The sequence below is a fragment of the Chaetodon trifascialis genome, chromosome 2 (assembly GCF_039877785.1).
Source record: "Chaetodon trifascialis isolate fChaTrf1 chromosome 2, fChaTrf1.hap1, whole genome shotgun sequence".
Taxonomy (NCBI): domain Eukaryota; kingdom Metazoa; phylum Chordata; class Actinopteri; order Chaetodontiformes; family Chaetodontidae; genus Chaetodon; species Chaetodon trifascialis.
This window is the reverse complement of record NC_092057.1, coordinates 9031650-9059317: the sequence shown is the minus strand read 5'-3', so window position 1 is coordinate 9059317 and position 27668 is coordinate 9031650. Positions and strand designations below refer to the sequence as shown.

The following is a 27668-nucleotide window of genomic DNA, read 5'->3' as shown; positions in this document are numbered from 1 at the left end:
ATTACTTACTAGTATTACTGTGTTTTTTAAAGACAGATATTGTTGATAATGACAATGACATACTGTCTCACTCATATTCTAACACTTTTGATCTGCCAACACCAGTAGAATATTTTTTTTTACAATTGTGTGTTACTGACTATACATTTTTATAATTTTAACAGATCTGTGATACAATCCTGGGCCATGCCAAAGACAGGTTCTCCTTCACAAGGCACCTTGTGAGTGCCATGCTGCTAGAGGGAGAGCTGTTTGACCGGCATCTGAAAACATTCCCTGAAGAGGCTCTGAATACCACCATGAGGGCATACCCTATTCTACACAAGGAGAAGCTCAGGACTGAACGAAAGTCCAGACTTCAGGGGCTGCTGCAACGCACTGGCTCTGTACCAAGTTCTATAGAGCTACAACCTCCAGGAAACCTCTGAGACTGTGGTGCTGTTGAACATCTTTGTCACCACTCAGCTGAAGCTGAGAGGTGTTTCTCCACCTTAAAGAGAATCAAGAGTTCCTGAGAAATAAAATGGAACAGGAACATCAGTGCATTGGCCATGCTTTCCATGGAGAGAGAACTTGTCAGGAACATGCCTGATATCAGTGAGAGGGTAACTGATCACTTTGCCTGCTTGAAAGAGAGGCGAGCAAAATTTCAATACAAGTGATGAGTGAGTGTGTTTATTAAATGGTGAGTTGTGTTATCTTATACTCAACAAATGTTGAATTGTAAATAGTTGTATTGATTGCATATTGCCAGCCAAATACTGTATATACTGAATATGTTCTGGAAAGATTTGATTCATTACAGTTTTGATGATAGTATATTTTGATTTGATTTAATTATTGCTATGGCATCCATGGTGCCTGTAAATTGTAGTTAACAAAGACTAACAGTGATTTCATGAACAAACTAGTAGATGACAATGTATCTGTTGATAGCCACGGTGGAAGTGTTTTATTGTGGAACCTAATTTATTGTATTTGAGACATTTAAATTGATATGCTATACAAAAATACTGTACAGTATGTACAATTCATGTCTGGTGTTGCCATCTAGTGGTTGAACAGGAAAACCAAATTAAACAATACAATGTAACACTGTAAAGTTAGCTATCTGACTTTTATTTATTATTATTTTACTCATTGAACGGGTCATCTTAGCCATCATTGCAACAGTTGCCCCCCCTGAGAAATTTGCCAGGAGCCACCACTGCTTGTTTTCTAGATGAGAAACTGGGTTGGAATCTTGGAAATCAGCCTTTTTTATTCATTCCTTGTGAAGAAACCCCTAACCTTATCGGGAATGTGACTGTGTAAACAGATTTTTGTCCCCACAACATGTGTAATACATGGGCACGCACACACACACACACACACACACACACATTCAGAAGCTGAAAACAATGATGATGTCTTGATTAAAATATAACCATTTGCTAACAATTCTGTTTAAGATTTGATCATATGAAGTGTTTTTTGAATATGAATTCTTTTCATATCTTTCCCCTGCCAGAGATATTCTGTGGTCATAGAGCTGACTCACAGCATCACCTTGCTTTCAGCTGCTTGTAATATTTGTTGCAGACAATTCAGTGTTATCCTTTTCACTGCACTTCCGTTTGTATGAACTGAAATGTAAAACAGAGAACTTTACATGAACTCTGGACACTGAAGTTGCTGACAGCTCAGTCTGAGCTTGGCATCACACTGAATACATCTCTGCCCTTTCAGAATCTCCAGTAAATAAATAATGAAGTCATTTCATGTCATGCATGAGATGAAACAATGACTTTGCATATGTTAACAGCGAGCCCATTACGTCCTGCAGACTTGGTGATGAGGCCCTCACACTGCCTGGTGTGGAAGCCAATAAAACCAAAGGGAGATGGGGTGAATAACTGTTGCTGGCGTGAATCTATCAGGGGAGACGAGTTTCAAAAAGCAGTCAGGATGAATACACAAAGGGAAAAGAGACACGGTGCAAGTTGTTGTTTATAATACTTTCATAAATTGTTGGAGTGCAACCTTGAGACGCCCCCCCTCATACATTCATCAAGTCATTCATTGATCCTAGGCTCTGCATCAAAGACCGTTCTTATTTCCATTTTTATACCATCTGGGTGAATGCCACCTGTGAAAATGAGCTGACAAGTTCACAGAGGGAGACTTTGATTGAAATGCTACCAAAGCAGTCAGCTGTTACAGTCTACCATATTAAGGCATGGGGTGTTTGAAAACAATTATGACTGGAAGGCTTACTCTTTCTGAACTATTGAACAACTTTGATTGAAAGCCCTTTGTATCAATAGTGGGCTGCCGTGCAAAGTGTCCCAAAGCCATAAAAAAAGTTTCTTGTGAGTGTTGCTGTAAAAGTAATTTCACATCTCATTCCACAGCTTCCTGTTGGTGATCATCCACTCAACTGTCAACCAATATACTGCCATGTGTGAGGCAAAACTTTAACAAGATCACTTTCAGTATATCTGTCAATTGTGGGGAATAAAGCCATGTTTTGTCCTGTCATGTCATACAAACTGACTTTCTTTCTAATTTCAGCATCTGGAGAACTTAAAAGGATTCTTTCAGTGTTGGAGAGCCTCCTTCAGGTTTTACCACTTTTACATTTTTCTTTCTTAACCTTCAGTGGCTTACATTTTGTTTCTGGACGCTATACAATCGAAGTCTAATATTCATTCTCCTATTAGCTCTGGATTGGTCTCCACTATGGCTAAGCCCTAATGAACCAGAGTCAACACAGCACTGCAGGATAGTAGCGAGACAGACTGTCAGCTTTTACAAACTGAGTCTTCTCTCAAAATTTCCAGACTACAAAACTGAGATGGAAATGAAGGGCAGCACGACGCCGAGCACAGCGACTTGTTTCTGTCGGCTACTCTGATGCCAAATGTTGACGTGTAAACTACTTCTGAACCCGACACTGAGTCGATGAACAAAGACATCACAAAGTCTTCAAGGGAAAACATGAGACACACACTGTGACAGGAGATGAGTGTGGTGCGCCGAAGTGTACTGTAACTTTGTGGAGGCTGTTAATATTCTCATAATCGTATGTGAGGTTACTGAAAAACCTCAGTAACAATGTACAGAAGAAAAAGCATGCACCAATGTTAAATTTTGTAGCTTTCAGTACTGGGCAGGTTGTGTACAGTGTGTTTATATTTTGTGAAACCAGCTGGCTGCTGTGACTGTAAGCAAGGCTGATGAAGAGTTATCTATTTCCATGGGTATGAAAAAGCAGAAACACAAATATCCTCTGCTGATGATGTGACTTTTGATGTGCTCTGAAGTGACTTTGATGTTGTACACAGCCAGCAATACCATGAACTGGGTCAAACAGCATCTAAAAGCTCTTAATATAGAATGCTTGCTGGGTAATGGCAGCATATACTCATCCAAAGGAATTGTGCAATGTTATTATGTATGGAAAAATAAAGCAAAAATGTCCTAATAGCCTCCGTTCAGCTCAATCCTGTTAAGATGCAATTTGCAGTAATCTGGCTAACAGCATCAGCTGAATGCCAAATATGAAAAGTATTACCCAAATGTCCGTTTTCTAGAACATCTTTATTTGAAAAGATTTACAACACAAACTGGCATCACTTAATTTAAATGACATCTGTTTTTTGTTTTTTTTAACCCTCAGTTTTTCTGCACAAGTTACACACATACAAAATCTGTCCCTTCCAACAAACCAAAGGAAACAATTTGTCAGGTTTTAAAAAAGCGAAAGTAAAATAGGGGGAAATAAGCTCAAAAGGGCTCAAAAGAGACCTCAACTGCCTCGAAATCAAAAACCACTGGGGTCCAGTTCAGTAACGACTTAATTAACTGCTTAACTGCTAGAAAGTGAAGCTGCTTAGTGGCCAGCAGTAAAACGCAGAAGCTGCTCCAGAGCAGCTTCTGCGTTTTACAGGTGTGACTGTGAAACCCTGAACATAAATAAGATGGCACTGAAGAGGAGCTGAAGTGATGAAGTTAAGAAAGAGCAGAAACCAACAGCAAAACAGCATCCAAGCTGCACCAAGCCACTCCCACCATCACCATGCCTTTCCATATATATGAACGTTTGATCCGTGACATGGAGAGAACGTACAAAGAAGAACAAGGGGAACTAAAGTGAATAATGAAGTTAGTGAGGGCAATGAAGCCAAACTAGAATTAGAGACAGAACACTACCTCCACCTACACGTTGGGATTTGCATGCATTATAAAACTGATTATAAAGTTAGGAAACTCATATCACATCCAAAAGTTTCTGAATAATTGTCCTTTTCAGAAGATTTTAAAAATTTTGAGTCAGGTTGTCTATGTGCTCTTTTTGCAACACGTAAAAAATGTTAAATGTTCTGTGATTCGGCCAAAATCTTATCCCACAAACCTTTTTGAGGGCAAAGGACGCCATCTGGCCGGCAATGGGGATGAAGGTGCCCAGCGGGTCTGGGCCTAAGAGTCGTATCATTCCACGTAACTTAGTCCCTGAAACGACTGTGCCCACACCCTGCCAAGAGAATTTCAGCAGTGGGTCAGATTGGTTCCTGGCCCTTCTTCCCCTTGTTACTGCTGCAGACAGTCTCCATTAGTGTGGAGCATTGAAAGTTGACTTCAGTGCAATTTTTGTCTGCGCAGAGGAGTTTCTACTAGAGTGTAAAGCTATGAAACTTCACACCTTATCATGACTTTTCACACAAAACCCACAAAGTAGTATTTCACCACTATGTCAGCTGCCACTGCTTTCACCCACAGTGAAAGGTGTCGAGGAAGTGTTCATAATGTGCTTGGTTTTATATTCTGCTCTGCTGTTAATAGCAGTAACGGTCTCTGCACTCACATTTACATGGAAGTTTTTGCCAGTGAAGGCACAGATTCAGTTCAGTGTTTTTGCTCAAAGACATTAAAGCATGGGCGGTTAGGAGCCTCTCCTTCTTATTCATTCCTTGAAGAAGCCGTGGTAAGGCTAAATGTCTGGATTTTGTCATTTATTATCCTACTTTTAATTTCTCTTTTACTTGTTTTTATGGCAAGCTTTTCAAAGTCTCTGAAGGATTTTTAATGACTGCTGTTTTTAGCAGTGGAAAGACTCACAGGACATCAGCATAAATAACCCGCAAACAACCAAGAATCCAGGAGAGACACAAGGTGAAAAACCATCGGACCATCATATCAACAGCGTGTGCACACTGAAGACACCCTGAAACACACCACCATGAACTCCGTTTATAAACTTGGAAGCGGTTACTTGAATTAAACAGCTGATATCAGGGATTTAAACCACAAACAGTGGCCCCCCATCCTTCCTCTTGGTTCAGTCAAAAAACAAGGACAAAGCCAAACACCAGGCCACCGAACAGTGAGTTTTTAACTGCTTTTATTACGGTATGAATGTCTTTTATTATTTTTTTTTATCCACAGCAACAGAGAAACACACGTGCCATAATTTTAACTTTTCTCCCACCCTCTTTAATCTCTCTTTTAACTATCTTAACCTTCATTTTTTATTCCCAGCTTGCTCTTAACATCTTTTATTTGCAGGTGGCTTCCTCCGCATCTTCCTTTTTTCCCCCATCCCCCCTCTTTTTTCAGTCAGTCTCCGTGGAGTTATTCCCATTGTATAACACCCTTGGAAAGTTTTACGATCAGCTGCATTCCCTTGCCCACCCAATCCCCAACTTCTCCAGCTCCACAGCAACATAAACATGACAATAACCCTTACTAACAGATTTTCACTACTGGCAGTTCCCCCAAAGGAGACACAAGGGGAAATGGGCACCCGCCTACCCCGTGCCAATCTGCCGGAGCACAGCCGTCAGCCCTCAAACACAAATCATACATCTCTGGAAATCCACCTACAAACAAAAAAAATATTTCTATTTACTTCAGGCCATTCACCACTCAGAAATCATTAATAAAACACTTAACAACAACATATATCCACAGGGAATGATAAAGAAAGCACATAGACTTACATCTTTTATCATTTATTACTTACTTACTTATAAGTTTGCCTGAAGAAGGTCCAATTAGGACCAAAACGTTGCATTTGTAACTCGTTACGCTGGATTTGTTACTTTTTGGAATTTCGTGTAATAAATACCAAGTGTCAATAGAAGAAGTCTCCTCTTTGTTACAGCTATGAGTATTAGCCTTTTTGACACCATAGATTAGCTGTGTTTTAAGTTTTTCATTTTTTCATTATTATACACACAATTTTCAACATCATGGACTACTCCAACAAGGAAGACAGCTGGACCCGGCTAAGTTACCGCAGAGGCCGACTGCAGTCATGGTGCTCCGATCAGCCGGCCCAAAGAGCAGACTCCTACCCCTGTCGGCACCGGCAGCCTCTGCCAATGACACACTCCTACGCCTCCGTTACCAGAGGTAATCAGCGGCCCCACGGCAACTATTCAACTTATCCTACCGGCAGCAGCGGACCCAGCTATCACCGCACTCCTGTGGCTCCAGCGAGCTTTCCAGTGGCGCCGCGCGTCCAGGCACGCAGCGGCTCGTATGGTAGAGGATGCCAGCAGGTGATCGCCGGCCTGTCCTACAACCAGCGCCTGTACATCAACCACAACAACAGCAGCAATAACTACCAGCCGTAGCAGAACCAGCAGCACGTCCACAAGCCCAATAACGGCCAGAATACACCGGCCCAGAACAGGATCCGGACTTCACACAAAAGGTCTGTATTATTCATAAAATTATCAAATCATCATCTTAAAAATGCTTAAAAATTAGGAAGACCACGCAAAACCTGGCCAGTTTCATTAAGCCAGCATCCCCTAATAACATCACACAGACGCTGCTTGAGGGCAATGCTAGAAATTGGGAACACACTGCCATGGTCATATTGTGTCAACATTATGAGGACAATATGAACAAAGACATTCAAGATCTGGCAGACTTCCCCAGCCAAGACTGGAAAGGCCCCTTCCAGGTTGCCACCGCTTGGGCCAGGAAAAATCTGGGCTGCAGATTAAAGCCTGAAACAATACAAGAGGTTGAGGCTTTTCTTGAGGCCAACCTCCTGGGACAGGCCCCCACTCACACCCAGGTCAGTCTGCAGACTCAGACAGTTGACCTCCCCTGCCCCCCCACCAGCGGTGACGCGCTCCACCGTCATCCAGGCTCAGGTGCACACATGCACGCCTCACCTCCTCTTCCGCCTTCTCGAGCCACAACCACATCTGTGTCCACCGTGACAGACCAGAGAGGGGATGACTGGTCCCCCTTCCTCCCGGTGGATGCAGAGGAGGATTCTCTCTCTCTCTCTCTCTCCTCCCCTCCCTCCCCTCCCTCCCTCCCTCCCTCTTCCCCCTCCTCCCCTTCTCCCCCTTCCCCCTCCTCCTCCTCATCCTTTCTTTACTCCTTCCAGGCCGCCACCTCCCCAGGGGGCAACATCCAAGCCCAAGCCTTAGAGGCAGCAGAGGGCCAGCAGTAGGGGGGGCAACAGTTGGCACTCCAACAGCCACCCGTCCTCCCCCACACGGCCCCTGTGTGCTCCTCCCCCACATGGCCCCTTTGTGCTCCTGGGGGATTCCGGGGATCCTGCTCTTCAACACTTCCACACAAGGACCAACTCAACCTGCAGGTATTAAACAACCACATCATGAAAAACTGTGACTTCATTCCAAAACTCCCCAGCAAAGACTTTAATACAGAAATGGACAAGGTCCACCGGACCCATCCCACAGCCTCTAAAATGTTTGACCATTGGATGCACCAGGTAAACTAGAGGTCCCTGAGAGACTGTTTTTTCAGGAGAGGTACAAAAATGTTATGATTTTAGCAAAACAGATTAACAAATGCACAGTTATCTATGTTCAGTAGAGGCCTTATATTTCCCCCCTGTCTGATGTACCCCTGTCTTGAAAACATATATACACTTTAAGCGAAGGTCTCTTCGCTTAAAGTCCTCAAGCAGGACTAGTATATGATACTGGACACGCTTGATGAAGCAATAGCGGGGGCCTCAAAACACACATCTTTGACAGTCCTTATCACCCTGACAAAATTTGGCCAAAAGGATCCAGACGGGCTGGATTGCTATATTTTGGCTGAACATGCGAAACAGATGTCTGTCCACATGGCTGTGGTCATGGCCTCTGTTGATCCCAACACCCACCTCCTCTGGTCCAGGGTGGGTATGGAAACCCTTGGAGATGCATGGGGGAGATATTACTCAGCACTCTCCATGCACGAGAGGGTTAATTACTCCTCCAGCCTCGACAGTCAATCTCCTTATTGGCACCAGAAACTGCAGGGTGTCCTGGAGGTCGTGGACATGACCTTTATTCAGTGCTATGCAGATTCACCACATCGCCATGGAAAGTGCATTCATAAGCACCCAGGAACCGGATGTCTGGCCACCTTGGGACTCATGCACCCAAACACTGACAAGATGATGAGAAACAGGGCCCAAGAGTACATGACTGAACATATGGAGGAGCTCGCTGCTCCAATGGTGGGTCAGCTCCACCTAAGAATGGAGGCAGTGATTCTCTTTGAGCGTGAGAAAGAGTTGCCGTGCATGTTTCACCCAAAGGGTGCCTTCAGGCTGGCCAGCCTGAACCACCTGCTGCTGAACAACCCGTTGGTTATCCCATTTAGGGACACTCCGGATGGAAAGGGTCTGCTGTCAGTTTCAAGGGAAGTTTTGACTTTCCTGTTGGGTCAGCTGAGGCAAAAAATTACCACTCCCACTTGGGAAAGGGAGGCTTCCTGCCATGCTGGACAACATACGAAGCAGAGCTGGCAGTTTAGCTGTTCCTGTGGGGTCACCCACTCACCCCTGAAGAGTAGGTCTGGAGTGCAAGTTTGGGGACTAGCTCAATCAACCCAAATAGCTTGACATGTCAGAAGGGCTTTTTGGGCTTGGCTCCCTTGAACAGTGCCGCCACTGGGCTGGAGCCACCACCACTCACTAACTGTACAAAAGAGCCTCTCCAGAAAATGAGGATAGAAAGGCTTTTTCCAGTGTGCAAGAGTGTCAACACTTCCTCTGCGGTCTTAGGAGCAACAATGATCAAGGCACTGCTGGGTGATCTTTTGAAAAGGAATGCCCCTATTCCTGTTGGAAGCCTGCAGAGCACAGACCCACCTGGCATGTTGAAAGGGCCCATCTCTTTTGACACGCTAATAAAAAACCTTGCAACTAAAAACTGCTTCTGGCCACTAGCTACCTTTGGAAGAGCGAGAGAGATCATTGAACAGGCTGGAAGGGATGTTGAGGAGGTCTTGTGGGCTGGCTTTGACAAGCTGAATGTCCACCATTTTTTCACCGTGACATACCGTGATATTCGGAAAAAGAGTCATCCATTGGAATGGAAGGTCATGGTGGCAGGTCCTCAGACAGGGTGAAACCCTGTCTACAGTGTGTCGCAAAGCTGCCTGTACGCAGGCTTTCTGTGTGGAAAGGGTTGTCATGGACGCGGAACTTGGAAATTTACCAGGACCACCATAGTGTATGTTGTACTTATCTATCTGTCCTGTTGATTGCATGATTGTATGTTGTACTGTGCCCTGTCTCGATGCATCTATTGTCCTGTTGATTGTATGTTGTTGTGTGACATGGCTTGGTGGCAAATGAATTTCCCCCTTGGGGATTATTAAAGTGCAATCAATCAATCAATCAAAGAAGAAAAACAAGTCCAAGCCCAAAATCACAATTTACATCACCCCACTGGGCTTTACAGTCTGTACAAAGTATGACATACTCTGTCCTTAGACCCAGCAAGCCTGAAGTGGTGTTGCATCTAGGTTTATAGCTTTTGTTCACTGTTCATCAGAAATTGTTCATTAAACTGTTGTTCACAATTACAGTTCTATTCATAACACTCAGAAAAAACATGTTGTTGTTGACATGTTTTGCAGTGATTAGTGTGTGTTCATAAGCAACTGAGAAAGTTGTTAAGTGGAGATTTATCACAGTTTGTTGTTTACTTGTGTATGTCTTTGTGTTTTTTGTACATAAGCCTGAAGTGGTATTGCATCTAGATTTTATTACTTTGAAATCACAATATCATCTTGACTTTTCATTTCACTTTCATGAAAAACATTGTGACTTTTAATAAATACAATTCATACAATTATCACTCATTATTGTTCAATTCCACATACAGAGAGGGAGGAAGAAAGAGGGACAGACAGACAGACAGGCGCTCAGTCTTTTGGCCTATCCTGCTTTTGCGACTAAGTTTGTAGTTTGCACTGTTGACCAGTAGATGGAGGCAAATGATAAGGACTGGCAGCTGGGACACACTCAGCAAGTCCTCTGGAGCAAGCGCCTAAGAGATTTATGAATAATAGAAATCAGGTAAAGCACACTAGATTAACCAGCTGTATGTGCCGTGACAGACAAAGAGACCCACCCTCTTTTGTGTTTGTTTTATTTCCTCACCTGTCAAATCTTTCTATTCTTTGACGTTTTGATTTCCAATGTTATTTCATTACTTTGTGTGTGCTTCATTTTTTAACCTTTACTGTTATTGTTATTACCTCAATCTGATTGGCCAAGAGGGTGCGTGATCAATAAGTGATGTTGTGTAGGGTGGGCTAAAACTTTCCAGAAGGAGTTGGAAGATGAAAAGGTAAGATGGGGCCCTGTCAGCTCTTCAAATAGTCAACATTTTAAGGGTATTCTGTGTGTCTGAATGCATTTTTATGTGAAATTAGACTGATTCTATTGTATTTCTGTCTGTCTTGAGATTGATTAAGAGTGATTGACAGAGTCTTTTTAGGCATTTCAACCCACTGACATGCTCACACGTCACGCCCACCAAGTTGCACCGCTATTTTTTAATAACAGTGGAATAGGTAGAGGAATTAGTAATGTGTCGGTCGCAAATTTATGTGTCATTTATCAGATCAGAGCCACCCCTCCGCCCCCTGCCAGGGAGTGTCACTGGGGACATTTAGTGTTACAAAAACATCATAGACAATGTAATGTACAGTAATGTATGTGCCCTTTATCCTCTGTTATAGGTCAACAAGCCATATGGAGAGAAACTGTGTCTTCTGCCTGCTGTGCAACAAGCCCCAACAGTCCATTTCAGCGCAACACATGAGGAAAGGGGGCAAGAAGCATCAAGAACAATTGCCTGGCAGAACTTATTTGCCAGAGAGGGCAGAGTTTGGGACTTCTCAGAGCTCGAGGAGTATTGCGAAGAGATATATATGTGTGTGTGTGTGTGTGTGTGTGTGTGTGTGTGTGTGTGTGTGTGTGTGTGTGTGTGTGTGTGTGTGTGTGTGTGTGTATGTATATATATATACACACACACACAAACACACACACACACACACACACACACACTTTGAGTGAGAGAGAAATTTGAAGAGAAATGGTTTGGTTCTTTCATGCCATGAATATAATTTGTCTGTTTACTTGTCTAACTGATTAGAAATGAACAAAGAAGACTTTATTTTATCCTTGTCACTGTGTTTGTTCTTTTCTGTTATCACATGGTCATCATTTACAGAGAAACAAAGTCCACTGAACTGACTGATATCAGTGGCCAGAGGTCTAAGGTCAGTGCAGACTGAAGAACTGATTCTGCTGAAACTGCACAAAGAAGATAGAGAGCCGGGTGGAGGAAGAGAAAGGAAAGAGGATTTAAAGAAACGTGACAGACAAACAGGAAGACACATTTCACAACGGACATGAGAGAAAAAACTGATTGAAGAAGAATTAACGAGACAGCACTTTAAGTTAAGAGGAGCTGGCCGAGCATTGCAACAACTGACTGAACATTCAACAAACTGTCGGAAGATTTCATAGAAACCTGACTGAGCATTTAGCAAACTGACTCGTGAGACAGTACTTTAACTCAACCTACTTTAAAGTTAGGTTAAAGCTGGTAGTTGTGGAGTTTTAGCCAACTGGAACAAATAGTGGATGAAATGGACGGAAACAGGAACAGTAAGACAGCATCTGGGGAATACTGAGAGAACATTTGGGCCTGCTGTTATCCTGCAAAACACTCAAGGTAAATAGTGTTTTGTTTTTTTGTTTTTTTTACTCTGACTGAACAATCAAGTTCATTTTGTTATTTGTAATAATCATGACATATTCTTAATTTATTAATGATTTTGTGAATGATTATTTAAAAATATAGAGTACAGTATACAGTAGCAGTACAAGTAGTAGTGCTAGTAGTAGCATATAAGTAGTACAGTATTAGTAGTACTATAGTAACAGTAGTAGTAGCAGTGTTGCAGTTGTAGATTAGTTGTGTAATATAGCAGCAGTTTAATATGCTATAAACAATACAATGCTTAATGTTTACACAGTTGTACGTTTTCTCAGTAAAAAATTGTTTGCTCTACTTCTCCAAGCAACTTGTTGCTTTCCCCTAAACTAGCTTTCAGTCTAACCAACACCCCCATCTACTGATGGTGTTGATAATCAAAATCAAAATCACTTCATGTACAAAACATACAGTGTTCACAGAAATTTGACTTAGTGATACAGCACAGTGAAATGATTAAAAATCAAAAGATGAAGTAAAAAGTTACAGGAATTTAAAAAAAGTTATCTGTTCGCAACTTAGGAATAATACAGAAAATAAACTGCATTATACAATATTTGCAGATATTGCACAGTCCTGGCAAATATTGTACATTTAATTTTACTGACCTTTTAAAACTTTGTTTCTGGATCTAGAGTTAGTATTTGGTCTTCATCTGCCTTTTCATCGATTACCCCATATTGGTCTTTACTGTCAGCTGGTTCAACAGCCGTGGCAGCAAGGGAGTATTATTTATGGGTGTTTAAGTTTGTGCAAATGTTTAATGTAATTTGCAGTTCTGTTGTAAAGGTGAACAACCAACCAACAACTGATCTACAGTTTTGTAAAACTCTTGGACTCGCTGACAAGAGCTGCTGATAGCCGCTGTGTGGAAACTGCAACACAGCTCATGCTAACAGGGCTAACAACTAACCTTGACTTTAGAAAAGCCTCTCTGGTTTGATATTATTATGCCCAGACATGACTGCCAAAAAAGAAAATAAATAAACAGATGACAAATGCACTTCCACTGTTAGCTGTGCCCTCTTTGACTGAGATCTCTAGCTAATAAAAAAAACTTTTTATCCTTAACAACTTTATCTCAAGCAGTAAATTAGACTTTTGCAAGGAGGAACACGGGATGGAACCCAAATGCAGAACAAACAAAAGGCAGAGCTTGTGTAATTCAATTAATGTGGTAAACAAACAAAGACTTACAGGAGGGTGAGGCTGGTGACAGTCAAAAGCAAAACGAGCGAGGTCCAAAGAAACAACCAGAACAAAAATCCAAAACTCTGAAAAAGACCAGAAAACTCACAGGGAAGGTAGGAAGGTTTGACACAGGAGGAATGATGACAATCTGGCAAATACACGGGGAAAACACCAGCCTCAGTATACTGGGGAGGGGAGGGAAGACTAACAAGGAACAGGTGAACACAGTCACACAAATAGGAAAATACAGGAAGTAAAGCCAACATGACACACAAGGTAACCCTTCAACATAAAACAGGAAATACAAAACCAAACAAACTAGATCATGGCACTTTCTCTTCTTAACTGAAATGTGGCTTTGAGCTGGCAACAAAAGTGCATGTTTATTAATCCATCTGACTGCTTTATGAATTCACTGATCTATTGGTTCATTCATTTCCTGATCAGGTTTGTTTTCAGGTCTTCAATTGATCAGGTCTTCAGAGAAAAATGGCCGTCAGCACACCAACAGACAAGTGAGTCAAAAACAACTCAAAAGAAAACAAAAGGTTTTCACTATTTAGTAATATATCGACAAATCATTATGAAGCACTAATCAGTACTTCAGAATGTTACATATGTTCACATGAACACAAGAACATTTCACTTTCCAGTCAAAGTTTGAAAATTAAAGACAAAATCTGTGATCGATCAGAGGCTGCTGTCAATCTTATTCATTGAAATTCAAAAGCAAATCAGTTATTTAAAGTTAGGTTAAAGCTGGTAGTTGTGGAGTATGCTGTTACATATTTGTTTACATCAGCAGTGAACTGGTGTCTTCTAAAAGACTGAAAGTGATGGACACAAAATTAAGTGTCTTAAAAGGGTTCATTAAAATCAATGGACTATTACAATAATGATGACCAAGACATTTTGTTTACCAAGTACTGCTATTTGATTCCTCATACTGAGATTTATCGTCTAAGGACAGGGAATTGGAGGGACTTGTCACAGATATTTATTGGTGTTTACAATAGCCAATAGCGCTGAACATGCTTTATGTCTCCTTCTCTAACTAATTGGGAACTCAGTAAAATTGCCCCATTTCTTATACACTGGCATTGCACAATTGTCAATATAATGACTAGTAGTGAATATAGTGAATTGTCAGGTTAGTGCCATGTTTTTCCAAGCTAGGACCCAAAGGACTGTACACAGACACCCAGACAGGGAGGTTTGCAATGAGCAATGTCTTTTATTCAATAAAGAATGTTACTGAAATGTGCAACAGAAGAATCAGACGATTCAACAGTAACTTGAGATGAGGCAGGAGAGGAGTCCAGAATACATTCTCACAATTGATTAATTCACACTAAGCACACTCCAAAGCAGGATGAAAATAGAATCTGAAGTAGGTGAGAAAAAAAGTCAAGCAGGCAGGAAAACAACTTGTACAGACAAGCAAACCACAGAGACTTGTGACAGCTGTTACTGTTCACAAATACTTGGTGCAGAGCTGAGGTTTAAGTACTGGAGAGGTGGTGGATAATTGGCTGATGCATCTCAGGTGCGCTCAAGTGATGAGGAGGTGCGGCCAGGTGGAGCAAATCCTGTTGATGTGCGTGACGCAGCCACACAGAGAGAGAGAGAGAGAGAGAGAGAGAGAGAGAGAGAGAGAGTCAATGATTTGATTAATGTTGTGTTGTCATAAAGATATCTTTAATAATGTCAATTTTGCATTAAAAATGACATAATGATTGAGTGCTGTCATTAAATGTCATTTAAACATTCATGAAGAGATGTTCAGGTATCATCTAATGAACACTTCTTCAAATAAAGTATTGCCCACACAAGTAAAAACACACACCACAGTCTGCTGCTCAAAGTCTTTCTGTCTTGCATGGGACCCAGACAAATCTGTGAGCTCATGTCTGATTTGCTCTGGCAGATGAGCCTGGCATCTCTCCTGTTCAGACAAATTTCCCTCTGTCCTGGTTTGAGATAAGCCACTCACAACCATTTATCTAATATGGAGCAGGTTTTATACATTGGCTTTATGTCTACGTTTGATATGATGTTCTGTGAGACAAGGGCAGTTTGAGCATGACTTGTAGGGTTCTCTTGTGAGGCAGGCCTAGCAGTAAGTAAGCTGTCACTTCTTTCACCTTATTAGTCCATCAAAATCTATTTCTGAACAAATTTGAGCTCAGAAATAAGCAACCCAGCTGCTTAATCCTCATTCATGTTATATCTACAACGCCTAATTTAAAAGTCTTCCTAGTTTCCCACAGCAAGGGCACTACTGGACTGTTGGTGTTTCAGTTTAATGAGTGAATATGTGTCCATGGTTACCATGGATGGAAGATAGCTCACTAGCAATTGAATTTTGTTGAGTGTTGAATTGGCAACATTATAACAACACCAATGCAAGCATCATAGCGGGCTAAAATTCACATTGCTCCTTCTATTAACATTAGTAGTAGCTAGCTAGCTTCCCTACAATACAATTCAGTGCAAGCTAATAAGTTTACATTTTATCTGTACCTTGGGCTGTCTTGTTCACTAGCTCAGTGCTATGTCACAGTTTCATTGCTCTGATTGGTTATAAGTCTATCCAGTTGTCTCGAGAGGCACTTTGGTCGGCACCTTTGATAACACTCAATCGAAAATGGGCTGAGAGGTTAATGATGTCAGGCTAGTTCCTGTCACGTCCACTAAAAAATTATCATTTCATTTTGAAAACATCCTCCTGCAGGTACTTTGGTGTCTGGCTGATCTTCTTCATGCTCGGTTTGGGGACGCTGCTTCCCTGGAACTTCTTCATGACTGCTACTGTGGTATGACATCACTTACTGTCTGTTGTCTATCCATCCCATCTTCTGTTCTTAACCATCTTTTATTTTGAAGGAGAAAAAATGTAAACACTGACATGTCGAGGACTAACAAAAACTGAAGACAGCTGCTGTAGAAATTGCTGGACACAAGTGTTTCATATAATATTTAGACATCATACATTGTATTACATTTTGTTCTATTATATGATATCATATTGAATTACATTAAATTAAACTGCAATTAATGGCTGTAAAACAAGACGACAAAGGCAACAAGAACCATCCTTTGGAGATCTGTAATGAATACTGAACTGTAGTTCATTTAAACTATAACTGGTGATTTACTATATGTAATCTCATGTTCACAATAACAATGAATGTTTCTACAACAAAGTATCGTGTGTATGAAAGATACATCTTCTTCCTCTGGGCAATTAAAAACATCAGTGAATGGATTACTCCATCGGATTCGAATCGGATTCGGGTCCTCAGGAGGAACCGATGGGCTAAGAGTTGAGAACCTCAGACAGGAAGTCAGAAAGTATCTAGAGATGCACCTTGCTGATTTGAGTCTGACCATAGGATTTGATAATGATATAAACAGATGAATACCATAGTCTGTCTGTCTGTGTCTTCAGTACTTCACCAGCCGCCTGAAGGACTCCACATTGGTCAATTCTTCAGCCAATCAGACAGAGATAGCAGGTGAACATCGTAGTGTTCTAGAGGCCAAATTCAACAATGTGATGACGCTATGTGCCATGCTGCCACTGCTCCTCTGCACCTGCCTCAACACCTTCCTGCACTCACTGTGAGTACTACAAAAAAACGTCAATGACGAAACAAAAACAACACACTGAAACAAACAAAGAAGAGTACTGGAGGCCAGGGTGTCTCCAGGGCTCCTTAGGGGTAGAGGTGTTTTCATCAGGGTTCAGAGAGTTGTAGAGATTGTGATGGAAAAGGTCTTTATGGTTTTCTAACTCAGCAGCCTTATGTTGTTCAGGAGGATCCAGGGACTTTGCGGTGATCCTTGAGAGGGGTGTAGTGCTAATTCAGGGGACTCACACTTTGTTGAAAGATGCAAGATTGTTTTTTAAAGGGCTTTCTGTGGCATTCTTCAGATTCAGAAGCCTTTTAGGGGTTTGCAGCTGAAAGGGTTTCAGTATTTTGGTCTCCATATTCTCTATGTAATACCTGCTGTTGTCTGAACTTCACTCTTTGATCATTAAAGTTTTCTTCTCTTTGTTTGATGTCTCGGCTCAGAGGTTATCAGACAGTCTAATCCTGATTCAGTTTGTTAGACTCTGTAAATAACTGCTTTTCTTCTTCATGTAACTCCCTTCTTCTGGTGTCAGTATTTCTCAGCGCCTGCGTGTGATGGGCAGCTTGCTCATCATCATGTTTGTCTTCACTGTCACCGCTGTCCTCGTCAAAGTACCTCTGGAACCACTGCCCTTCTTCTCCATTACAATGGTGAAGATTATCATCATCAACTGTGAGTCTGTTCATTTGTTGACTAGTCTGTTTTTATTTGTTTGTCGACAGCCTTAGGGGCAGTGCTTCATGGCAGTCTGTTGATCAGTTTATTGTTTGTTTGTTTGTTGATAGCCTTCGGGGCAGTGCTGCAGGGTAGTCTGTTTGGGATGGCTGGGTTGCTGCCAACTTCATATACAACTCCCATCATGAGTGGTCAGGGACTCGCCGGAACGTTCGCTGCCTTCGCTATGATCTGCGCCATCGCAAGTCCGCTCAATTACTCATCAATAATTCATCTGATTTAGATTTATTAAAGAAATTAGAAAAACTGTTCTCTTTACTAATGATGTAAAACATTTTGTGACTATTGAATTCAGACTTTTAAACATAACATGAAAAAAATCATTAAAAATAATGCCTTCTTTCCTCTCTTCCTTCCTTCTCTCCTTCTCTCCTTCCTTTATCCCATCCTCTCTTTTTTCCTTTCTTCCTTCCTTCCTTCCTCTCCTATAGGTGGATCGGAGCTTCAGGATGCAGCGTTTGGTTATTTCATCACAGCCTGTGCTGTCATTTTTCTGTCTGTCCTCGCCTATGTCCTGCTGCCTAAACTGGTAACTAACACACACACACAGACATACCACTCCCACAGGAAGTGACACAAGAGCCCCTAATATCCCAACACGATTGAATTACAGACTCGAATAAGATAAGATAAAACTGTATTGACCCCACACTGGAGAAATTTAGTTGTTACAGACAGCAAGAATAAAAGAGAGACATAGAAAAATAAACAAAAGACATCAACTATATACATATGTACATTATATACAAGAGTATAAGTATACTATTCTGAGGAGGATGGCTGTGTTCTCAAAGGAAAAATTTTAAATTGCACAAGTCGGATATGGATAATAAAATACAGTGTCATTCCAACGGTCTGACAGCTGTTGGAATGAAGGAGCTGCTTAAGGTCTCCAACGTCTGATATATGACAAAGTGAAAGCTGAGCTGTGATTAGCCAAGACAGCTGTGATATTAACTTTTATTTTTATTCACACTGGTAATTTTTACATGTTCATTCTGAACATGTGGACGTGTTGTATGAGTTTGTTTTCTACTTTCTTCACAGTCTGATCGGATGAAAGGTGAGGTAAACAGACCATGTTCTGATGGTTTGTGGTCTCTAATTTCTGACGGTATTTCATTTTTTGTTTATTTTCAGGAGTTTTACCAGTTTTATCAGGAGAAAAACAGGAAACAGAGATCAGACAAGGAGAACTCTGTAAATCTGATGAACAGACGTAAATAAACACACTGATCCACAACACCTGCCACACAAAAATCTTTTTTAAATTTAACACTTTGAGTTTAGTTTAGTTACGTTTAGCTTGGCAAGAAGACTGTTCTATTGAAGTAGTTCAAGTTATGTTTTGTTTTGTTTTTTTCCAGTTATACTTTTTGTGGTGTGATTCTTCTGAAGTCAAATCTTCCATTTTACTCACGTCCACTTTACTGAAGTTTTTAAATATTTGGAGTCCATTTTATAAACTGCTCTTACTTGATAAAAAGTTGTCAAAAATTTGAATACATCAATCTTCTTCTTCTTCTTCTTCTCCAGAAAGTAAAGATGAACCAGCTGATCAGAGCAGACAGCAGGACGTCTCCATGATGATAATATTTAAGAAGGTCAGATACACAACAATCACTTTTCACTGATTTATCAATAGCATCATTATGTCATCAATGAATGATGTGAGGAAAAATCTCAAACCACAAATCTGTCAGTAATCAATCAGGGGTATTGTTGAGGGACACTGTCAGTTTGTTTGATTCAAAGTGATTTGAAATGTTTCTTTGTTGCAGTGAGAGTTTAAAACGTGTAAATCTGCTAAATGATGAACAATCCTTTAAAGAGGCAGATGACACAAACAGTGTCTCTCTCTTTCTCTTCCTTTCTCACCATTATCATACACATCTATTAAACACATCTAGGCCTCCTTTTGCACTATGACCCTCCATGCTTTTCATATTTTGTTTGGTTCTATGTTGTTTTTCATTATTTACATCAGTGTTTCTCAAGTCTGGTCCTCGGGCCCCACTGCCCTGCGTGTTTAGATGTTTCCTGCTCCAACACACCTGATTCAAATGGGTGGCTCATTATCAGGCCACTGCAGAGCTTGATGACGAGCTGATCATTTGAATCAGGTGTGGAGGAGGAGGGAAACATCAGTAATATCAGTCAGGGACGGACTGGGACAAGAAATCGGCCCTATATCGGCATATTGGACCAGACCGGCCCACCACATTTGATAACGCACACAGTTTCAGTCTTTTCAGTCTCTTGAATGTGTATATCAACTGTGCAACTCTTTAAAACCACGTACCTTAAGCCATGCAATGAGTTAACTGGAATCAATGAGAGTGGACACATTAAATATTTCCAAAAAGTCTAATTTATTAACACTACAAAAAAGTACACTCCACCACTCCATCACAGCAATGGATCATTAAGCAGAATTCATCCTATTGGGTGTACCTATGTGTTTCAGGGAGGAAGAAAAAAGAAAGAATAGAGATGAGAAATGATGGATCAGATGCTAACTCTTCCAAGAGTAGTACTCAATAAACTGTGAAGTGACCCAGTCCAAAAGGATGAATGTAGCTGAACTCCTGAATGAACTTTGAACTCTGTGTATGTATGTTTGATAGATAGATAGATAGATAGATAGATAGATAGATAGATAGATAGATAGATAGATAGATAGATAGATAGATAGATAGATAGATAGATAGATAGATAGACTTAATTATTGGTCAATCTTCAAGATAAAAATAGCAGCTTAGAAACTAAAAACTTAATAGGGATGATGACACATGAATGAGGGAGAGGGCTACATACACAATGTCTTAAAAACTTGCATATACAGGTATTATAATCTAACTAGAATACAAACTAACCTGGACATAGAACATTAGCCAGAAATATGTTATTGATGTTTTATCATTATCAGATTTACCAAGGCGTTAGGTTGCTTTCCTCATGACAAGTGTTCTGAAAGCAGTCCAGCTCCCTGTTCAATGTCGCCAACAGCACCGCTGTCATCGGCCACGGGAGCTGATGAAGGCCCTGACGTGGCACACATAGCAGAATGTTTTGCGCATTTGGCAGCGTTGGCTTGAAGAGCCAGCTTCTTTTTCTCTCGCAGTTTCTCTGCACCTCCTTTTCGTTTTCTCTCCATTCTCGCAGATCCTAACACATTACGTTACCGACGTGAAAGAAGGGAAGTGTTTCATGATATGATTGGACGAGATGACATTCTCATGTCAGAGAAGAAAATAACCTATCGGCCGCAGAACTGCGTGTGTCGAGGGCCGGTCGGTGTTTACAAACAAACTCATGCGCTGACTTTTTTTTCGCCGAATGCATTACGCCACAGGGCCAAAGCGAATAACGACAATCGTTAATCGGGCCGCTGATCAACTGTCTGTATGGGCCGGTCAGACCAATATTTAAAAAAATAAAAATATATATATAAAAAAAAAAGTGGCCGACTGTCGGTATGCCAGATGGTCAGTCCGTCCCTGCCTACATATATCTGCACTTTGCGCACTTCAGGGGTGAGACACTGTGTTAAGGACACCTTATCAATACATATCATACTTATAGTCATCATCACCCCTGACAAACAGCTGGGCCAGTTTGAATTAAAGGCATGAATCAGTTTTTCAGCATCCGACCCGGGATCCGACCTGGTACCTACCCGGGTCGGTCCCGGGTAAGTTCCGGGTCGGTCCCGGCAATGTCCCGGGAAATTTCCGGGTCGGTCCCGGGTAAGTTCCGGGTCGGTCCCGGTAAAGTCCCGGGAAATTTCCGGGTCGGTCCCGGATAAGTTCCGGGTTAAATTCCCGGGACTTACCCGAGTCCGACCCGGGACCAGACCCGGATCCGACCCAGACACGCACACACTAATAATAATAATAACGACAATCCGGGCCGGGATCCGACCGGGGACACACACACACACCAATGATATTACTACTACTACTACTACTACTACTACTAATAATAATAATAATAATAATAATAATAATAATAATAATAATAACCCGGGAAGGGATCCGACCCGGGACACACACTAATAATAATAATAATAATAATAATAGTAACAACAACAACAACAACAACGACAAGCTGAGAAAGAAAGGAGTAAAGGAGTCCAGCTTAACGCAGGTTTTACTGCATGTCGCATGTCCCTGTTCAGTGTCGCCATCAACCGCTGTCATCGGCCACGGGAGCTGATGAAGGCCCTGACGTGGCAAACATAGCAGAAATTTTGCGCATCTGGCAGCGTTGGCTTCTTCTTGTCTCGCAGTTTCTCTGCACCTCCTTTTCGTTTTCTCTCAATTTTCAAAGATCCTAACAGATTGCGTTACCGACGTAAAAGAGGGGAAGTGATGATGAGATGAGTCCCGTCAAATGTCAGTGAAGAAAATAACCTATAGGCCGCAGAACTGCGTGTGTCGAGGGCCGGTCGGTGGTTATGAACAAACTCTTGCTCTGACTATTTATTTATTTATTTATTTACCGAATGCATTATGCCAAAGCGAAAGCGGTTGGTGTTTAACGATGTGATTGGGCCAGCCCAATGTCAATCGGGTCGCTGATCGATTGTCTGGTATTATGGGCTAGTCAGACCAATATTTATTTATTTATTTTTACACCAGGAAAATGCCCGCTATGCCAGATGGTCAGTCCGTCCCTGATATCAGTAATCATTTCCTTGAGTACCAACAATTCAAATCTTCCATTCAAACTAAATTAGACATGGGGGAAAACTCATGAAACTTTCCTACCGCAACATTAGATTTATTGATCATCACTTCTTCAAACAAAATCCTATCTAAAATACACAGAGTTACATCATAATCTAACAAAACAATACCCTGACCTTGAATGAAATGGGAATACCATACAAAACCAATATGCAAGGGTTAGGACTGGGTCCTTTCAAACACCCTTTCTAAAGGTCTGGGGCTGGCCCAAAGCGATCACAGCCAAGAGAGATAAGAATAAAAAAAAAACAGTTAAACACAATAAATAAATAAATAAATGAAACAAAGAGGGGAAAAAAACAAAACCCCAAAGAGGGTGGACACTTCGCAACTTCGCCCCATCACTATTAGCATTAAGATGGTATATACATATATGTGTGCATGTGCAACATGTATGTATTTTCATTTTCACCACTTTTTTTTATTTCTTCTATGAACTAACCCTCAACAACACTATAATTATGTGTGACAGGAGATACATTTACCTTTAACCATATTTATTCTTGCCAATATTTAAATTGACTATCTGTGTCAGTAACCTTTAACCTCTTCCTCCCTGCTGATTTTTGGCCTTCAGATCTGGCTCTTGGCTCTGTCAGTCTGTTTCACCTTCACTGTCACCATTGGCACATTTCCAGCCATTGCCGCTGACACCAAATCCACCCTGGCTGACGGAGGCTCCTGGGGTGAGTCGACACATCACTTCCATTTTTCAGATGAGAGATTTAGCTTTTGTATACTGATATAACCCTTCACCAGAGACTGATTGAAGTGCTAGAACCTTGTATTTGTCATATTTAGACAACATTAAAGTAAGACAAACCAACACTTTGAATCATGTTTCTTTTATTTGCTCTCAAGACCTTTTGACACTGTCAAGGCTGTAGCTGAAAGAACAAAGTTAAAATATCCGTGCATGCCATAAGACTACAAACTAAGAAGCACATCAATTGAATACAATACACATATACTCAGATCTACTCGTGCTCTAATCATGGGGCAGTGATATTATTGGTCAGTTAACTTAAGCATTTACATAGTTGGCTGCTCTTCCTGCATGTGGCAGCTGTAGCTGCTTTTAGCCTGGGTTCTGCATTTAATGTCTTTGTATTTGCCTGATATTATAGTTTGCTCTTTTTGTGTGTGCCCATGCTCATGGCTAGATTGGGAAAACCTGGGTTCACTTCCTGAGTTAATAAGTGCTGTCTTGTGACGTGTAGGTTGATTGTGTAACAGGTGTGTTTAGGACCCAAGTGTAGGACAGACAATGAGGAAACTGAGCTGACAGTGTACCGTACTAAGCAGAGAGTGACAGATTTGCTGTAATGAAATTGTTTTGGTGTACAAAATCACTGACAGACTTTGAACAGTGGGAAGTGAATCTCAGTTTTGGAGTTTGCTCTTTCACTTCCGTGAAGGAAGGAGATGTGGTTCGCCACAGGTTCCCCACGACTGGTGAAGCTTAACAGGCAAGGACTGAGGATGCTGACAGGAGAGTCTGGGAAATCAAGAAAAGGAATACGCTGAGATGATCAAACAAAGAGTTGACAAGACTGCTGAAGAATCTGGCAGTGAGCTGAGGAGAAGCTGCTCCTTAAATACCCCGGCTGATGAGGCTGATGATAACCAGGTGTGCAGGTGAGCAGGTGAGCAGGGTGTGGCTAAGGAGACTCTGGTGGCAGGTAAGAGCAGCGATGGATTGTGACAAGTTGTTTGGTTCAGTGAAGTGGTGGGACCTCACCACATGGATGAACTAAGACAGGCATATATGTAAAGCCAGAAGCCTTAACCAAGGCCTAAGTACAAAATCCAAAGCCTCATAACAAACTCAGAACCATCATGTCTTGCAAGTCATATACAAGTGTCACATTTAGTGTGAAGCCAAATCCTAGTTTCCCAGTGGATGAGACCCACTGGGACTCAGGGGATCCCCCATGACACAGCCATGACATCATCCAGGAAATAACAATCGGTACTCCCCGCCTCACCCTGCCGCTGCTGCAACATGAGCTGCTACAGGAGGTGCTCACTGAATACATTTGGATCCTCAGAAAGATCAGCTGGCAGGCGATCTTTACCTGCAGACAGAAGACACAGACTGACCATTTCTCTTTGAGCTATATCAACTCTCAGCTGTTTCCTCCACTGCCTGCAAGGATCAGCCTGCCATTAAACCACTGACAAAGAGAGATAGCAACTCAGGCCCTTGTTGTTTTTATACTTGTACTTGTTTTTGTCTTTGTTTTCTTGTTCGTTTTGTTTTCTCCTTCATGTGATCGTCTCTTGTTTTTTGTTAATCTTGCTCTTGTTGTGGTTGTAAACATCTCTCAGTTGTTTACACATTTTACTTACATTCAGGGCTGATCTCTCTCCCAGTCCAAACACGCAGTAGAGCTGATGTCCACTGACACTGATTTGGTAACTGACAATAACACCAGAACATGCTCTGCACTTTCTCATTTTAGTTGCTACAATAACATTTTAACTATTGTAAAGTAACAACTGTCCACACACTAATGAACTACGAGTTCTCTCATTCACACAAATCAGTCTGGTCAGATCTAATCAACGCTGTCGTTGATGTTTGCCACAGATCTCTTGATGTTGTTCATATGTGCAGTATATAATCAAAAGGGGGTCATTGTAAAAGATTCAGATTTTGCTGTAATCTTCAGTCTATAAGTACACCGTCCTCAGACACAGTCAACTTGTCTTAACTTCACAACTTAACAACTTGCCTCCTTAAAATCACACTATTAATAATTTCTTCAACTTGCAAACACAGATCAATTTGCTGTTAGAATAAAAATGTTTGAATTTGTTTGGTTTCTTTAACAGACCAGTACTTCATCCCAGTCAGCTGTTTCCTGCTCTTTAACTTGTGTGACTGGGCAGGCCGAAGTTTTACAGCCATTTGTATGTGGGTGAGTTTAATATCAAACATTAAACAATGAGTATTAAACATCAACCAGCTCCTGCATCGGTTTGAATGATCCACAGAGACACTAAACACACCACACACTTCCTTGTTTGTACAGTCTGCCTGCACCCAGGATGAAGGACAGACAGCAGCAAAATTATGTAACTGATCAGTTATTGTCTCTGTTTCCAGCCGGAGAAGGACAGTCTGTTACTTCCTGTGTCCATCGTGTGTCGTCTCGTCTTCGTCCCTCTCTTTATGTTGTGTAACGTTCAGCCTCGTCTTCACTTACCTGTCTTCTTCCATCATGATGGCTGGTTCATCTTGTTCATGATCCTCTTTGCCTTCAGTAACGGATACCTGGCCAGCCTCTGCATGTGCTTTGGACCAAAGTAAGAAACTGACAAGAAGTAACACATACTAAAACACAAAAACCCTACATACACATGAAACAAAACAAACTCATCAACACACCCAAACTCAGGAAACCTTCCACACACACCAAACTTTTTCCCTGAGGGGTCGTCCGAAAGGGATCAATAAAGTTCAATCTAATCTAAAACTGATTAAACACATACATTTACTTTGTAATATATTATTAGATTTTGTAATAGACTAATAATCATCTTTTTTGTTCTTCAGGAAAGTTCTTCCTCATGAAGCAGAAACAGCTGGAGCCATCATGGCTTTCTTTCTGTCTCTGGGTTTGGCTTCAGGAGCTGCCATGTCCTTCATCTTCAGAGCACTGGTTTAAGTGGGAACTACATCTTTATTACTGGTTCAACTGCAACACTGCAATGTTATTTGTGGTCTAACCGCCTGTTTACTACTGGATTAACCTGGAAGACAGATTGTTACTGGTCTGACTGGGAACAAGTGCTTTATTAAAAGAATTCTGTTCGGGAATCAGGGCTAAAGTTCCAGTCGACTGTCAAACCTTCAGATGCTGCAGCATCACTGAGTATTTCAAAATGAACCTGAGAACAAGTTGTGTAGCTCAAAATTGTGTCCTGATGGCGGTGCTACAGGAAACATCATCAGGAACATAAATATCTGAACTACACATCATATCTGTCTGTTCAAGACTGACATCATGAGGCCTCTGACAGGACTAAGACAGATGAGAACAGACACTACAGATCTGATATTTATGAACACATGTATTTACAGTATCTATAGACACAACATAATGAGTCAGACAGTTTTATCACAGCTTTATTACATTATTAAAATATAAATTATTAAAATAAAAAAAATTTCTGTGGAAACTGGAATAATTTAATTATGCCCTGGTTTACTTAGTCATTTTTACTGTTATAGTCGTTATAGCAATGATAAATGAAATACTACATAATGCAAAAATTTCCCTGAGAAACATTTTTGATCATATTCTCATGTTTCCTGTCTGCAAATAATGAATCAGCATTTTGTTTTGTCCAGATGATGTGGTGGTTTGTAAAAGTTGTTTGAGAGTTTTAACATTAACATCCCACTGTCTGATGAACTCACCTGTTGATTTTCCTGAGCTTTCATTTTTTCTTTACGGATGTTTTTTCCTTCACCATTTATTCTAAACTAATACATTGTTGAAATCTCTCTCCCTCTTCTGTTTTTCTGCATTAAAGAATCATTTTAATCAGTTTTAACATTTGTAAGAAACATGTTTTGTGTGTTTTGTCGCTAAGTGGTTACTCAAGAGGGCATTGTTGGGTCTCTGTAGATAAAAGAGTTTGGTCACAAGAGTTTGGCGACAGTGTTTCCACCGTTCCACCGTGCCATTACACCTGAAACACAGGTAAAAGAGGACTAGGCAGGTTAAAAGACAGCAAGAGGAAACTGCAGAGAACCAGGAGAGTTTAAATACTGCAGGCTTCAGGTGTAGTTGATTAGTGGATTGGCAGCAGGTGTGTAGGTGAGTTAGCGGTAAAAGGAAAAAATGTTGCCATGCCCTGATTGAAACAAACTCACACACTGAGAGAAAACAGTAGAAACATTAGGGATGATGGAGGAGTACTGCTAGACCATACCACCTTATCACACATAAAAAAATGACAGATTACTCTTATCCTACTATGTGTAAGTCATAGGATATACCTTACATACCCTATAGTCCTTCCTCTTCATCTCTGAGTAATGAAATACTGGCCAGCAAAGGAGAATAAAAGTGTATAGATAGAGTGCTATATAGGAAAATGTGAATCTGTGTATTTTGGTTGCAATACTAAGACAGTCCAGGAGTTGAATGGTCACCCTGTGGCCTACTCTGTAATAGTAACAGAATAGGAATTCAGTAGTTAAATAGTAACTACAGTATCAATTCTAAATTCCTTCCAAACATCCAGATTATACATACATACATACATACATACATACATACATACATACATA

The 27668-nt window shown here is 41.1% G+C and overlaps 1 protein-coding gene across 1 annotated transcript; it reads left to right on the top strand.

Moving 5' to 3' along the window:
• The first annotated feature begins 11688 nt into the window (after positions 1-11688).
• Positions 11689-26508, top strand: LOC139343823 (equilibrative nucleoside transporter 1-like). Its single transcript, XM_070981646.1, has 13 exons — positions 11689-12002; positions 13683-13750; positions 15970-16051; positions 16687-16859; positions 17407-17546; positions 17660-17794; positions 18041-18138; positions 18750-18828; positions 19146-19213; positions 22938-23046; positions 25199-25284; positions 25473-25672; positions 25923-26508. Exons 2-13 carry the CDS (start codon positions 13725-13727, stop codon positions 26032-26034), a joined length of 1308 nt encoding a protein of 435 aa, XP_070837747.1. The 5' UTR covers positions 11689-12002; positions 13683-13724; the 3' UTR covers positions 26035-26508.
• The last annotated feature ends 1160 nt before the right edge of the window (positions 26509-27668 follow it).